This window comes from Copadichromis virginalis, linkage group LG17 (assembly GCF_057382275.1).
Source record: "Copadichromis virginalis isolate Kocher_CV1m ecotype Utaka linkage group LG17, C_Virginalis_male_GT1.1, whole genome shotgun sequence".
Taxonomy (NCBI): domain Eukaryota; kingdom Metazoa; phylum Chordata; class Actinopteri; order Cichliformes; family Cichlidae; genus Copadichromis; species Copadichromis virginalis.
In genome coordinates, this window is record NC_140634.1 from 36,298,573 (window position 1) to 36,312,319 (window position 13,747).

Below are 13,747 nucleotides of genomic sequence, written 5' to 3' on the forward strand. Positions count from 1 at the left end.
TCAGGTGACCTTGATAGGCCACACGATAGGGTGGGGCAAGTGGTTTCCCCTTTAACCCCCGGTGATTGTAATGACCCACATCTGTTTTTGGGGTTGTTTTTTTTTTGCACCTTGGCTCGCATGATGACTCACATGATCAACAGTGGGTCAACAGTCACTTCGAAAGCGGACGACACTCACTACGGTTTTAATACCTGAGACTCTCAACCCTCTGTTTTTAGAACTTGGATGAGAGCTGAAACATCTTCACAAATTCCTTGCTGACAGTTTAACCAAAAGGCATTTCCAGTGGAAACTGGCCGACATATCCTGAGTATAACCATGTATAATATCCACAAAACTTAAAAAGAGGTTATACACACACAATACGGTAATGTTATGTGCAAGCCCAGTACGTATTATTCCGTGAGGCTCCTGCCTACGATAGCCGTAATGCTCTGACAATCCATCAAGCGGTGCGGCTTCGTAGCTTAGCAAAGTTGTACTAAAACATTTTTGACAGATTTTTTAACCGTGTATCACATAAAATCCGTTGAAGGTCAGTAAACACAACCAGAATTCATACATAAGGCGCACCAGATTATAAGGGGCACTGTCGATTTTTCTGAAAATCAAAGGATTGATTTTAAGTGTGCCTTATTTTCTGAAAAACATGGTAATAACGACGGCCTGCTTGCATGCTCTACCAAAAATAGTGCTTTGTTGCGTATCTGACGGTCGAAAACCAAACCAGTTCCACACCACTGAAGTTGCAGCATTTTTACAAACGAATTCTGGTTCATCTGTTTCATTCAACGATCCGCCTTCGCCCTTCTCATTCTCCGTCGCCACCATGCTTTTTCTGCCATGTGCATATGAAAACAAAGGCACTGCACATGTGCGTTTTTTCATATTCTATTGCGATATTTCATTTTCTTATCGTTGCCTAATATTATACTTGTATTACCGTGAACAGTATGATATGGCCCAGCCCTACTCACAAACTAACCCCAGAGCATGAGAGAAACTGAAGTTTTACACAAACTGAAAGCTGAGAATATTCATCAAGAACCTTTACTGCTCAAAGCAACACATTTCCAAAAATGCAACTCTTACTGTGAAGTCAAACAGACAGTATCTGGTTTGCATTGTGCTCTTCATAGTTTTACTACTGCTTAGCAAGCAGTTGGAGAGTGTTTGCAGACAAGTCAGCAACTCCCATGCAAATTACCAGCAACCGTGGCATCTGCTAGCAGCAATCAAGTTTTTGGTACAGCATTGCTCTCTCCTTCTCTTTCTTATCAATTTCACCGACTGACAGCAAGCAAACCTGCGACAACTGGTCAGGGAATACTCATTTTTCCATAGCAACCAGCTTGGTGGTTGCCAACCAGGCTCTAGGCCCCTGTGGCTGAGGTTTAATGTGATATTGTAGCTACTCTTTTTACCATTTGACAGTTAAAAATATGCGTGTGTGGTGACTGAACTTCAACATAGAAAAGATCTGTTCTCAATAATATGAAAAGAAGCAGTAATAGCTTAACTTTCCATCTCCTACTTATGCTTTTTGAATTGTATTGAATTGCTTTTTGAGTTCAATTTCAGCAATATAATTCAACTAATTTCAAGACTTTAAATTAGCGGAACTCGGGTGAATTACTGTTTTATTTATTTTCTTATTCCTGAAGTGATGTTAATGATAAATTCAACAATTTTTCACTGAATTAAATTTAAAGTAATTTTCATGCTGAGCACTACACAAACACGTCTGCTCAAAGTACAACATTAGCAGTCTTAGCAGATGTTCTCACTGCAGAATGACAACATCTGCCAAGTCTCAAAGCAGCTGTGAGGCACAGTAAATAAACCCCACTAAAAATACTGGCGCCACAAACACTCCAACTTTCTGAGCTTATAAAAAGTGCATCATCACTAAAAACCTAACTATGTCGATCATTTTTAATTGTGTTTAATGGATTTTTCGCAAAGCAACAAACCTATTTATGGCGTTGCATTAGAAGTTACAGCGGTGACATTTTCTAAAAGATGCCCTATTCACCTTCCATGTATTGCCCTCCTCAGAAACTCATTTACGGATTTAAGTGTATCGTTGCAGAAATTTCTCTTAGTGAACACTTGGGCTTAAAAAAAGAAAAAACCTCGCAGAACACTAAGTAATGGTGCTCACTAACCTTTAGGTGACCCAATTGGAGCTTCGCTGTGGGACTTCACTAGGCGGCCATCAGTGTAAGGGCTGCTCTGGGATCCAAATAATACCTCAGGGCTGGTCGCGTCTCCCTCTTCCACCCTGTCCTCCTCTTCCTCTTCTTCATTGTCCTCGTCGTCCTCTGCCACCTCCTCCTGTGTGTCGTCTTCTCTTCGGTCCAGCTCTGATGTCTCATCCTGCCTCTGTTTCTCCTGTTGCTTGCTGTGATTCTCAATCACCTGTTCAGCAGATAGAAAAACAAGGTGAAACCTTGGTGAGCTTAAGGCTGGTAACCTCCCCAGAACACATAAGGCGTACAACTCGCTTAGATGAGTAAACTAACGTGTTGGGGGGGTTTTTTGCAGCTGCTACATGCTTGAGAGAAATGCAAACTGTGCAATTTTGTAAAATTTCCCCTCTTAAAGATAAAATGCATAATAACTCTATGAAAAGAAAAATCTTTCAATTTGTTAAAAGTTGTCCTTACCTCAGTTAATGAACACGCTATCCTTAGTAAATCTCCAATATTTTAATTTCAGCAAATGCAGCAAAATCTGAAATAATCTTTAAAAAAGCCATTGAATTGTTTGCGCTCAAGGCCACAACTTGTACCATTTCTTTCATGGCAGGCGGCATAGTTTAGAGAGGAATCTATTTTAACAGGAAGTTTATTTTATGTCTGCAGCATGTATGTTGTCCAGACTCTTCTGAGAGGACACATCACCCTGGCAACCAAGACAAGGGCGCTTTAAAAGAAGACTTTACCATGACATTCCTTTAAAACTAACGCTGTAGATTTAAGGGCCTATCCAAGTCATTTTTAATGATAATTAATCGTGTATTTCAAATGATATGTATGTTAAAACAATAGAAATGAAGTGTTCATGTTGTGAGCTTACCTACCAACACCTCCAGCCTTCAAATATGAACCTATTTGCCCTTTAAAAGTTGCTACATATTATTTATGGACACAAATAAGAACATGTAAAATAGCAGAGATGAAAAACTGTGTTCAGGAATATGAATAAACGCTAGCAAATGAATACCCAGAACAAAAGAATCATTAGTACCGGTATTTCACAAAATACACTGAAGCTGTGTTGATTGGTGATGAGTGCTTCCTTCTACACAGACATAGGAAAATGTGCTACTGCAGTGGAAAGACATCAACCAGGCAAAACTACTTTAAAGTAGTTTACCTTATTGGCTGTTTCCATGACCACCTCGATGTTGAGGTTCTGCGCAGCCATGGCCAGCAGCTCGTCGTCGTCATCCCCGACATCCCAGGCGTCGCTCGTGATGCTCTCAAACTCCTGGAAGGTGGTCGCCTTCTTGGGCTTGCCTGGAGTGGCTGGAGGAGGCTTGTTGCCTGCTTTGATCAGACTGAAGGACAGAGAGAAAAACAGGATAATGGGGGGAAAAAAAGAAGTGGTTTTCGAAAAAAGAAGAGAAAAGGGATGGGTGCAGAGGGTGAGAGAAGGAAAGAAAACAAGAGAAAAGAGAATGTGAGATGAATAATTCATTAAAATTAGGAATTAATAAATGAGCTAGCATTTGTCGTTCACATATTGTAAAATATTTCAATTTTACACAAAAACACTCAGCTTAGCTTTATTTTAGTAAAGCTAATCCCAGTACAAATCAAAAGGACAGCTTTTAGGTCAAATCAATAAGCAAATCAATATGAGTCATTCTTCAATTATTAATGACTGCTACCTTTTTATTTTATAAACCAAATAAACAGTTCTTCTTACAGGGACAACATTTTGGACGCCTTTCCAAGTCAGTAGGATACTTTTAATTGCAAAAGTGCCGCTTTGACAGACACAACAGCTTAAAAGAGTGCTGCAGACAGCTGTGTGTCTGTCCATTCATTATGTAATTTTCACTTCAAGTTTGATCCATGTTTAGGCTGTGATGTACGCACAGCATGGTTTTACCGCTTTCTACTTTCTGTTTCCTGAGGTAGGTCGTGGTGTATTTCGAAGCATGTTTTGGATCAGTTTCACTTCCTTGACTGACTTCTTCATAATTCTATCCACAATCTGCAGCGATTTAGCGGAATCCCTTCGTCTCTTTCTATCCGTGTAACGCCTGCCTGTGCAACAGCATGCACACAGGCCCGAAGCGGAATAATTCCACCCCCATGCTGAACACTTTGCAAGGTGTTCTTTTCATATAACGCTGCTCTGTTTTTTCCCCCTTCAAACATATCTTTGGCTTATTTTACAGGTTTAAGGATTACTTCAGATCACCCTTGCGTGCAGACCCAGTTCACGAATCAACCCAGTGTGCGAATTACCACGTGTACAAAAGCACACACGTGCACAGAGACACATTAACTGAAGTACATCATTAGCTTAAAAGTTTCATTGAGTTACTTAAAATTTCTTTGAGTTACTTTATTGAGGCTGCAAGGATACAGTTTAATTTAGCTCCGTTTTCATCTGTAACACAATTTTTTGCTATTTGCCTACAAAATCCTAACTGCACGCTGCTTGACATGGATCATGCGGCGTGTCTGTCAAATGCTGATTGGCTGACGAGTGAGCTGGAACAGGGAAGTGAGCGGCAGCGGTGTTTACCAGGAATGGGAAAAGCATCAAAATAACATGAAGGACTGACAGCAGCACAAGCAAGAAGTGTACAACAGACCGGTTGTACCACATTTTTGACACTGCCCTCATCTGACAACAGACACTCTCTGCAGTCTGAAGATGCACACGGTCTGCCAAAGCACTACCACCCCCGAACTGTAATTTCCCTATTACAAAGACGGTTATTACCATAAGAAAGAACCAGGAGACGTGTACACGTTGGCCAACTTCCATCCTAACTCAAAAGAAAGGGAAAGTTTGAAAACACGCAAATTAATTTCAACCCTCTGTGGAAATCTACACGAGTAAACATTAATCAGAAGAAAGAAAAGGGTTATTACTGAAGAGGAGACTGTGTTCCCCTCTATTTGAGTGCGTGTATGAGAGAAATCCAGAGAGAAAAAGAACTCTACACTATGTCCTGCTCAGAAATGAGTTTACTAAAGTAAATGTGAGTGTAAGTGACAAACCTCAAGTGAAATTATAAAATGAATGGACAGACACATTGCTGACTGCAAAACTCTTAAGCTGTTAAGTTTGTCAGAGGAGAGCTTTTAACTGTATTCTCATCAGTTCTGAAGTCATTACCTATGGTCTGGCATACTACACCAAACCAATTAAGTAAAAGATAAACCAGTAAATGACTGAAGTAGATGTGTTTTGCTTTGTTAGTATTCTATTAAAAAGAGAGAAAGGATCTAGCCATTTCCTGTTGTCAACAAAGTTTTCTTTTTCTTAAAACAAACAAACAAAAACAGTGAGCTCACGATAAAAAGAAAAATGGTTTTTTTTGCAAATTGACAGAAAATTATTGTTTTTGAAATAAAAATAGTCTGGGTTTTTGTGATTTTACTCATTTATTTCTTACAGTTGCAAGCCCACAGCCCATAGAGCAGTGCTGACAGGCGTTATTTGTTACACTAGCACTTCTTTGAATGCTACTCTGAAAGAAAGGGGCACAAGTTGTAAGTGTTTTTCAATAGTTTACAGGACACTAGTATTAACGGTCCAGTTCAGGCCACTTAAAATTAAGCTGTGCTATACTGTATGTATGCCATGAAAGCTATGATTTTAAACAATATTATTGGTATCTGCCTAGACTTTCATAAATGCTGCACCTCTACTAATGTTAGAGACACTGCTAATGCCACTATATGGTATGCTATACTATTCTACAACACACTGGACATCTGTGTAGACAAACTTCAAGGCCCCACTTTTATTTTTTGATAATGTGAAACTTTCTTTTGTCCACACGGAACGATGTTTCTCAAATTACTTTAAAGCAATTTTTGATATTAATCCAAAACCAAAAAAAATAAGAAGTCAATATTTCCGACACCAATACTGAGACTTTCAGCTTAGAGACAGCCTATGGAAGGGAGAGCAATGTGTTATGATTTACAAGATGAATCATCAATATGAACATTTTTTAATGAACACTAAATATTTATTTATTTTCCACAATAATTAGCTAACAACAAAACAGACCTTTCAGCTTTTCATGTATTTTGAAGTTGGATTTTGCTTTAGACCTGGAATTTGATTGTGTTTTCCTTTAAAGGACTTTGGGTCAAATTCTGTTTAAAGATATATTTTTATAGTGCTCTTTAGTGCTGGGCGATATGGAAAAAATATTTATCACGATATGAATTATTTTATATCACGATAACGATATATATCATGATATACCACCTGACCTGTGGTCATCTAGAAAGTACGCAGTCTGTAAACAGCGAGTGCCGAGGGTGCAGTCTTTGTTTTGAGTTACCGTAAAGTATGTCGCAAATCCGGGTGCACGTACAGCAGCACCAGCTCGCAAACCACGAGACAGAGTTTCGTTGCGAAAAATATCATTTTTTTTATACTTTATTTTCTCTTGCATAAAGTTAAGAGCATGTATAGTGAGAAGACAACACTAATATATTTGCCACAGGCTATTTAACCCTTTAAGACCTACCATAGAACCAAGTCCGCCAGAGCTTATCTTTATGTTTTTACATGCTGTAGTCCCATTTGTGGGAGCATTTCAAGTTTCCATATATCAATACAACCGTTATAGCCCAAATTTTAATAATATGTATGCATTAAGTCCATAATAACTACATAAATTGCAAAAAAATTGTAGTGCAATTAACTACAAAAACAATTGAAAATCGTTTTTGTTTAGTTTTTTACATATATCTCTAGTTAGAAAAAATTAAGAGGTGTATCCCTCAAAACTGTAAATACAAAATACTTTCCAACCACGAGAAATTTATTTTGAGTGTCTTCATAGTTTTATTTTTGAGATACACAAATTTTTTATATACTACAGGAAAAATGAAAATAAATATTATAATGCATCAAAATAAACTATTTCCAACAGTGTAATTTGAGTTCTAACCATCCCAGAAACTATACAGAAAAGCATAAAGTCTAACATGACTTTTAAAAACACCAACAAAGGCTAATAAGGCCCTTTCGCAAAAATGACGTCACTTCCAGTTTCGGGCAGGTAATGGCGGACATGCAATAGTTCGCGTTGACGTATATGCCAACGTAGGAAGTGCTATGAACATCAGCAAAGCGTGTTTCTGGAATATTATGTTTTTGCTTTTTTCTTCTTATACAATTTTTGCAAAGCTATATGTGGAAGGAAACCGTGACCTAGGACAAGCTAATGGCATAAGATGTAAGTACAACTCCTCCGGTTTCACATGCAAAAAAATTTATTGCACTACCTTACGTGGTTCCAGTTCTACAGGGATTTAAAAATAGTTAGGTAAAACGGAGTGTGCCTGCTCCGACCGGTTGTAAAGGGTTAATTATATATTTTATGTAATAATATCTAAAATTTGGGTTAGAAACGATAGAAGACAAATGGCAAGATAGACACTTTTCTATCCTCCACACGATATATATCGTCATATCGCCCAGCACTAGTGCTTTTTGAGATATATTTTCCCTCATTTCCAATAAAAATAATCTTTTTCAAAACAGTTTAGTGGGATACATACTGAACCTTGAGGACAGAAACAAGGTATCTCACCAGTATTGATCCAATACCAATACCAGCTTTGATACCAATACTACTTATATTAGAATCAACCGTTTCATCACTATTGATTATACTCTATTGCAGACATGGACACAGAGAGCTGCTATGCTCCAACCACACATGAGCATGTATAGTTGGAGCACTGTAATGACAACTCTCCGCAGACAATCACAATTAACAGACAGGCACGCAGACGTGCACACAGACCCTTGTGCCCACCATCTAATGATGAAATTTACATCACTTGGAGCCTTAGTGGACATGCAGACACAGAAAGTATAATCAAGGCTTAGAATTGCTCAACTTTCTTCAACTTGTTTACCCAGTCACAAAATGACTGGACTTTCTTGTAGAGTCACTGCCTCTGTGGTCATTCCAGTTCTGCAGTTTCAAAGTGCAAAACAGAAGATTACCAGAATCATAACTGAAAGACTTGACAAATGACATTACACACATTGAAGTAACTGTAAGTAATAATAGGCTCAACCCAGCCCATGATGTCACAGATGGTATGTTCATTCGTCAGTTGTGTAATGGAAAAACATATACGTCCACATTCGTCACTGGGATGTGGCTAAAAATACAGCAGCCATTCAGCCACACCTGAGCGTTTTGTGCCGTGACAAACTGAGGTAGAAGAAATCTATCTCAGCACCAATACATTGGATAAAACAGGCCTACCTTTAAATAAGCTGAAATTAGCCGCCTTTTTAAGTGTACATAAATTATTTTCCCCACAAAAAACATTGCTGCTCACAGGATTGCGTTTTCACAAGGTCCGGTAAACTGAAGGTGCAATAATGAACATTTCAAATTGGTCAAATTGCTCAAGTAGCCTACTTATAGCATTTGAGCCATTTATCAGTTATCTCACAAAAACTGATAAAAAAACAAACAAAACAATCTGCTTATGACATAAAGCAGAAAGTGCTGGTTACTAGGGCTGTGCAATATGACCAAAATCATATAACGATATAAATCACAAAAATGTAACATTTTCTTTAAATTCTGTGAATCTCGGGCAGCTCGACTTGCGGGAAGTGTTTCCAGCTGCGCGTCATGTAGCTGGAGTCGAGTGTTTTAACAGATGCATGAAACTATACAGTTTTAGACATAAGTTGTAACGGCCGCCGTTTTCTTTTTGAGTATTTATACACGGCGTGCTGCGGGGAAAAGCCTGTTCTAACGTTTGAGTCTAAGGTTTATTTTTTAGCACCTGGCGGCTCTTTTTTTGCTTCTCATCCGTAAATAATCTGCTCTTTCACGTGGTTCAGTTTATTTTGAAAAGTCTCAACAGGATCTTGAGCTTTATGGTGAAAGGTTTATGTGGAACATAAACAAGCGGACACGCGATGGTGTTACCATCGTTGTTGCTAACCACAACGCATAAAAACAGGCGCTTGTCCGTCTGTAGTGTGGTTATATAAAATATAAGAGAAAGAGAAGTTTAAGAAATTAATATAGCCACTACAGTGACCATCAAAACGATGAAAGAATATTGCTGTAAACAGTTCATTTTGCGACACCACGAAACAAACGATAGCGTAAAATGAAACGATAGACGTTTTTATATCGGCATCCGATATATATCGTTATATCGAACAGCCCTACTGGTTACTGTGGGAGAAGGCAATGATGGTCGGTGGTGTTTGCAGGGAGGCATTAACCAAAACAAAGAAGTAAACTAGAGAAATAAGTTAATCCCCACAGTAATTTTGTGTTATCACACAAACAGAGCCACACCTCCATGTAATCCTTCAGGAAGGCGCCAGACAACCAGATTTGATGTGAATGTAACCTAACAGCAGGGTTCACCCCGTCTGCCGTGTGTATCGTCCACCAAACAGACACACTGACTGACAGCTGGAGTATAGACAGGGTGAACAGAGCAGAGACAGCAGAGGCAGAATCTTTTTTCTTTTGTTATGTCAAATTAATTTTGTGCTGGCAAAATGTTTAAAAGTAGTGTGAAAAAGAGCTGAAAGACATTTAGGTATTTTTTCATGATTTCATGAAGTAACCCCCCCCCCCCCCCAAAAGTGGTAAGCATCAATAAAACATCGGTTTCAGCATCTGATACAGATGGAACAACTGAGACAGATCATTGATTTTAAACCTTCAGCAGAAGGCAAATGATTTCTGCTAGTGACAACAACAGAACTCAAGCAAAATCAAACAAACAAAAAAAACAAGTATACAGTTACGTCCCATTCAAAGAGAATGACCTAATCTAAATGGATAATAACTTTTTTTCCAAAACCAACCATTATTAACACAAAACAATAATAATTTCCCATGGTAGGGACAGTTTTTTTTCTCCACTCAACAGTACATCACTTTTTTTAATCTGAAGCAAAGTACCGGGTCGACATCAATTGGGCTTTGAAGTCTAGTTTATCACATGACACAAAAACTGACATTGGGCCAGAGAACTTCACCAAGATCACATGGTATTTATTTTTACAACAAGGAAGTCGGTTTAACTTACTTTGCATGAAGGAGCGGGTCGAAGGGTGGATGCTGTGCACCGTACACATGCTGAATGCTGAGGAAGTGGAAAAGATAGAATGGAAATGAATGAACTATTCGATCACTGGCTGGCAAGCTAGCATGTTAGCTTTAAGCTATTTAAAACAATACCAGTTTAAACTGCAGGAGTGAGACTCCGTGTGACCCGAAGTGCAATAATTTGCCGTGAGACCTTGACTACTCGTGTTGTGAAATAGTTACAACTCTGCGACGGAGTACTGATGAACTATTAGCCACTGTTAGCAGCCTAGCTCTTAGCCTAGCTAACAGTTGCAAGGGGTAAAATGCGTCTACGAGACGTTTTTACCACAGACGTTGGCCAGTGACAAGAATGGGAACTTTGTCCAACAGCAAAGCCCCAACAATCAAAGTGAAAGTTGGCGTTTGAAGAGCAGCAGCGCAGCGTCAGCTGAGTGAAGCTAGCTACGCTAAGCTAACAAGCAGGAGGGAACACGTCACTCACCTGCCAGGAACCTTCGCTGCATTCCTTTTCCAGAACTGTTTTTTGTTTCCGTCGCTCGACATCTTCCCGCAGCGGTCCACTCAGTCCTAAACTCAAACACCCCGACGCTGTCGTTATCTCAAAAATGTTAAATGTCTGTTTATTTACACCAGCTCCCCTCCTCCAAAACTCAGAAAGCTGCCATGTTGATACTGCCTAATCGGCAAGTAAACGCGACTGTGATTGGCTGGGGTGACACTTCCTCACTGTAACCCAATCACAAGTGAGATCTGGTTGTCGGTAGGAGCATTTTTTTAATAGGACGCTGACGTCATGCTCCACGGCCTTTGCTGTGTTGACAGAAACTCCGACTGTGAATCAAAGAGACCCTCCAGCATCAGGACCAGAGGGAAGGCATACAATATCACCAACGAAAATACATGGACAGGATCATAGGAGGGTTTTTTGGATATTTAGAAATGTTCATATAATATGTATACATTGTTTTTCAGGCAGAATCTTTAAATAGATCGGTTCTCATACAATTTTTGTAATATAAATCTGTAGTTTGTGTGATGCCATATATTGAATGTTGGTTCTCACTATGTATAAAATAAAGTCAGGTTTATTTTAGGCTTTTCAAACTTATTTTATGAACTTGGTGAACTGACAGGTGATTCTATTAATACAGGTTTTATGTGCTTGGGAATTTGGAAATTAAACTTGAATGATGCTTTTTTTGAGGCTATAATAAACAATAAACTGTCCTGGAAACCACATATCAACTAAATGTTTAATAAACTGGCTGTATAAAGTAATAGTTAATATTACAGTATTACAGCAAATGGATTATCATTGTGGAGTAACTATATGAATATGAGGATGACTTGACTCGGTAAACAACACGTTTGGCCTTTCTGTTCTGCTAAGTTCTAGCTCCGCTCATCAGAAAAATAACCCACTATTATTGTTACGTGTACATATCTACAGCTAGTGCGGTGCCAATGAAGGCAACCTGCATAAAGTTTAGTTTGTATTTGCTGTTTCTATCTATCTATCTATCTATCTATCTATCTATCTATCTATCTATCTAGTGGTGAGACTTGCTTCTAGAGTGTGTTTTGTTAAAAGGCAAATGCTTTAAGTCAGAGTCAGTGTGCTCATATGTACAGAACAGGGAAAAACAAATGTTCTTTTGTTTTTTATTTTCACAATTCTGAGTAAAAAGTCAGAATTCTAACATTAATCAATTTTTCTCCGAAATTTGACTTTTTTTCTCAGAATTCAGACCTGTTTTTTATTTTTCCAGTGGCCCTAATCTTCCGTACACACGCTTACCCTTGTAGATACTTTGTTTTGAAATTGGTAGCCTTAAAGGTAAGAGGGCTCACTCTGCCCTAATTTTCCCTTTATGTTATTTACATTGTGAGTCATAATCAGTGGTGGATCGTTAAAATTTTACATGGGGGCAAAGGAGGGGCATAAGGTCTAGGCAGGGTGGCACATACCTCTTTAGAGAAGAATGTGAAAATCCCCTACATATAAATGGAGTCAACAAAGTTTTCCCAAAAAGGCTCTAAATTTATTTTTTTCATATTATGGTCACATTTCTATTTCTATTATCTTCCTTTTATTCTCTATGTTACTTGTTAAGCACCTTGGTATACCCTTGGTTTTAAGTCTGCTTTATAAATAACGTTTATTATTATTATTAGACCAGGTTGATTTTTATTACTGAGTGAGTCATCTTTCTCATACACGATCTTCATCCTAAGTCCCCCCCCCCCCCTCCTTTTCCCTGACGGCTCAGGCCGACCGGCGTAACCACTGCAAACAGCGCAGACACTTGGCACGCGCGGGCGATAATAAAGTTGCAATGAGGAGCATCCAGCGGCGTAACGAGTGACACCTAGGATCGGTAATATGGAGAAACAAGTCACGTTACTGTCATCGCAGCTCTTTCAGAAGCACAGGCAGGTAGAAGTAGTTCTCGGTCGCAGTGTTTTGGCGTGGAAACCGGTTGAGAAAAGTAGAAAACCATGCTCGGGGACTTGTGACTCAGGTAAGTGTGACATAAGTGTAGGTTTCATGGGGGAAACTGACGAAATAGACACCGGCTAAACACATCAGTATTCATTTAACATGGCAAAGTGGAAACGTGAATGTGAATGGTATTTTAGAGCGCAGCATATTTGCCTATATGTTCATCCACTATTTGCCTTCAGGACATGAAACCATTGTTATATATGCAAAAAGAAAAAAACTGCAGCAGCTGTTTGGGCTCCTGATCAGAGTAGGCACATGTTGAGAAAGCCTCAATCAGGATATGAAGCTGTGGTAGTTCAGCTCCGTTCACTGACAGGTGCAGGTCACACAGGTGTGGGGGGTTTATTGTTCTTGTTGGGTTTTTTAAGTCGCAGGTCGTTAGCAGCCGGTGTTTCTAATGTGCAGCCTGCAGGGTTCACTGTTATGGGTTCACTGTTATGGGTTCACTGTTATGGGTTCACTGTTATGGGTTCACTGTTATTTGACATGCCCCCCTCCAGGAAGCACTTCATTCATTAATTCAGTCATGAAATGGTCCGGTGAGTTCTTTGAAAACGTTCACGGTGTCAGCTCGTTTAGAAAACACATTAAGCTTGGTCAGTATAACCTGGCGAGTTTGAGCAGGCAAGAGGAAAAGAAGAAGTCAGAGCCGGGATTGAGTTCTACCCTCACTATATCCACTTTACTGTAACTCCAGGCTGTCCAAACCAGAAGTCTGCTGCTTGTTTACAAGTTTAACCCAAGCATTGTTCTATTAAGTACTGCAGTTGTAAGCAGATCTACATAACCACATACTGCTGTTTCAGCTGTATGCATGCCATAAAAAGATGGCCTTCTACCCACACCAAGCTTGCGTGAATACCTTGAAGAAGTCTACAGATTGGCATTTTAAACTCAAAGACCAAATT

At 39.2% G+C, this 13,747-nt stretch overlaps 2 protein-coding genes across 4 annotated transcripts in view; one reads left to right on the top strand and one right to left on the bottom strand.

Moving 5' to 3' along the window:
- Positions 1-11,064, bottom strand: part of tbc1d22a (TBC1 domain family, member 22a) — a 167,149-nt gene extending 156,085 nt beyond the window's left edge. For all 3 annotated transcript variants that reach the window (XM_085435917.1, XM_085435918.1, XM_085435919.1), the window contains exons 1-4: positions 10,815-11,064; positions 10,311-10,367; positions 3,385-3,568; positions 2,172-2,424 (exon numbers count right to left, since the gene is read on the bottom strand). In XM_085435917.1, coding sequence (XP_085292043.1) covers positions 2,172-2,424; positions 3,385-3,568; positions 10,311-10,367; positions 10,815-10,876 — 556 coding nt within the window. In that variant the 5' untranslated portion in view covers positions 10,877-11,064. The remainder of the gene's footprint in view (positions 1-2,171; positions 2,425-3,384; positions 3,569-10,310; positions 10,368-10,814) is intronic.
- A 1,578-nt stretch (positions 11,065-12,642) lies between these two features.
- Positions 12,643-13,747, top strand: part of cerk (ceramide kinase) — a 51,367-nt gene continuing 50,262 nt past the window's right edge. The window contains exon 1 of the mRNA XM_085436965.1: positions 12,643-12,855. Within this exon, the coding sequence (XP_085293091.1) occupies positions 12,717-12,855 (139 nt within the window). The 5' untranslated portion in view covers positions 12,643-12,716. The remainder of the gene's footprint in view (positions 12,856-13,747) is intronic.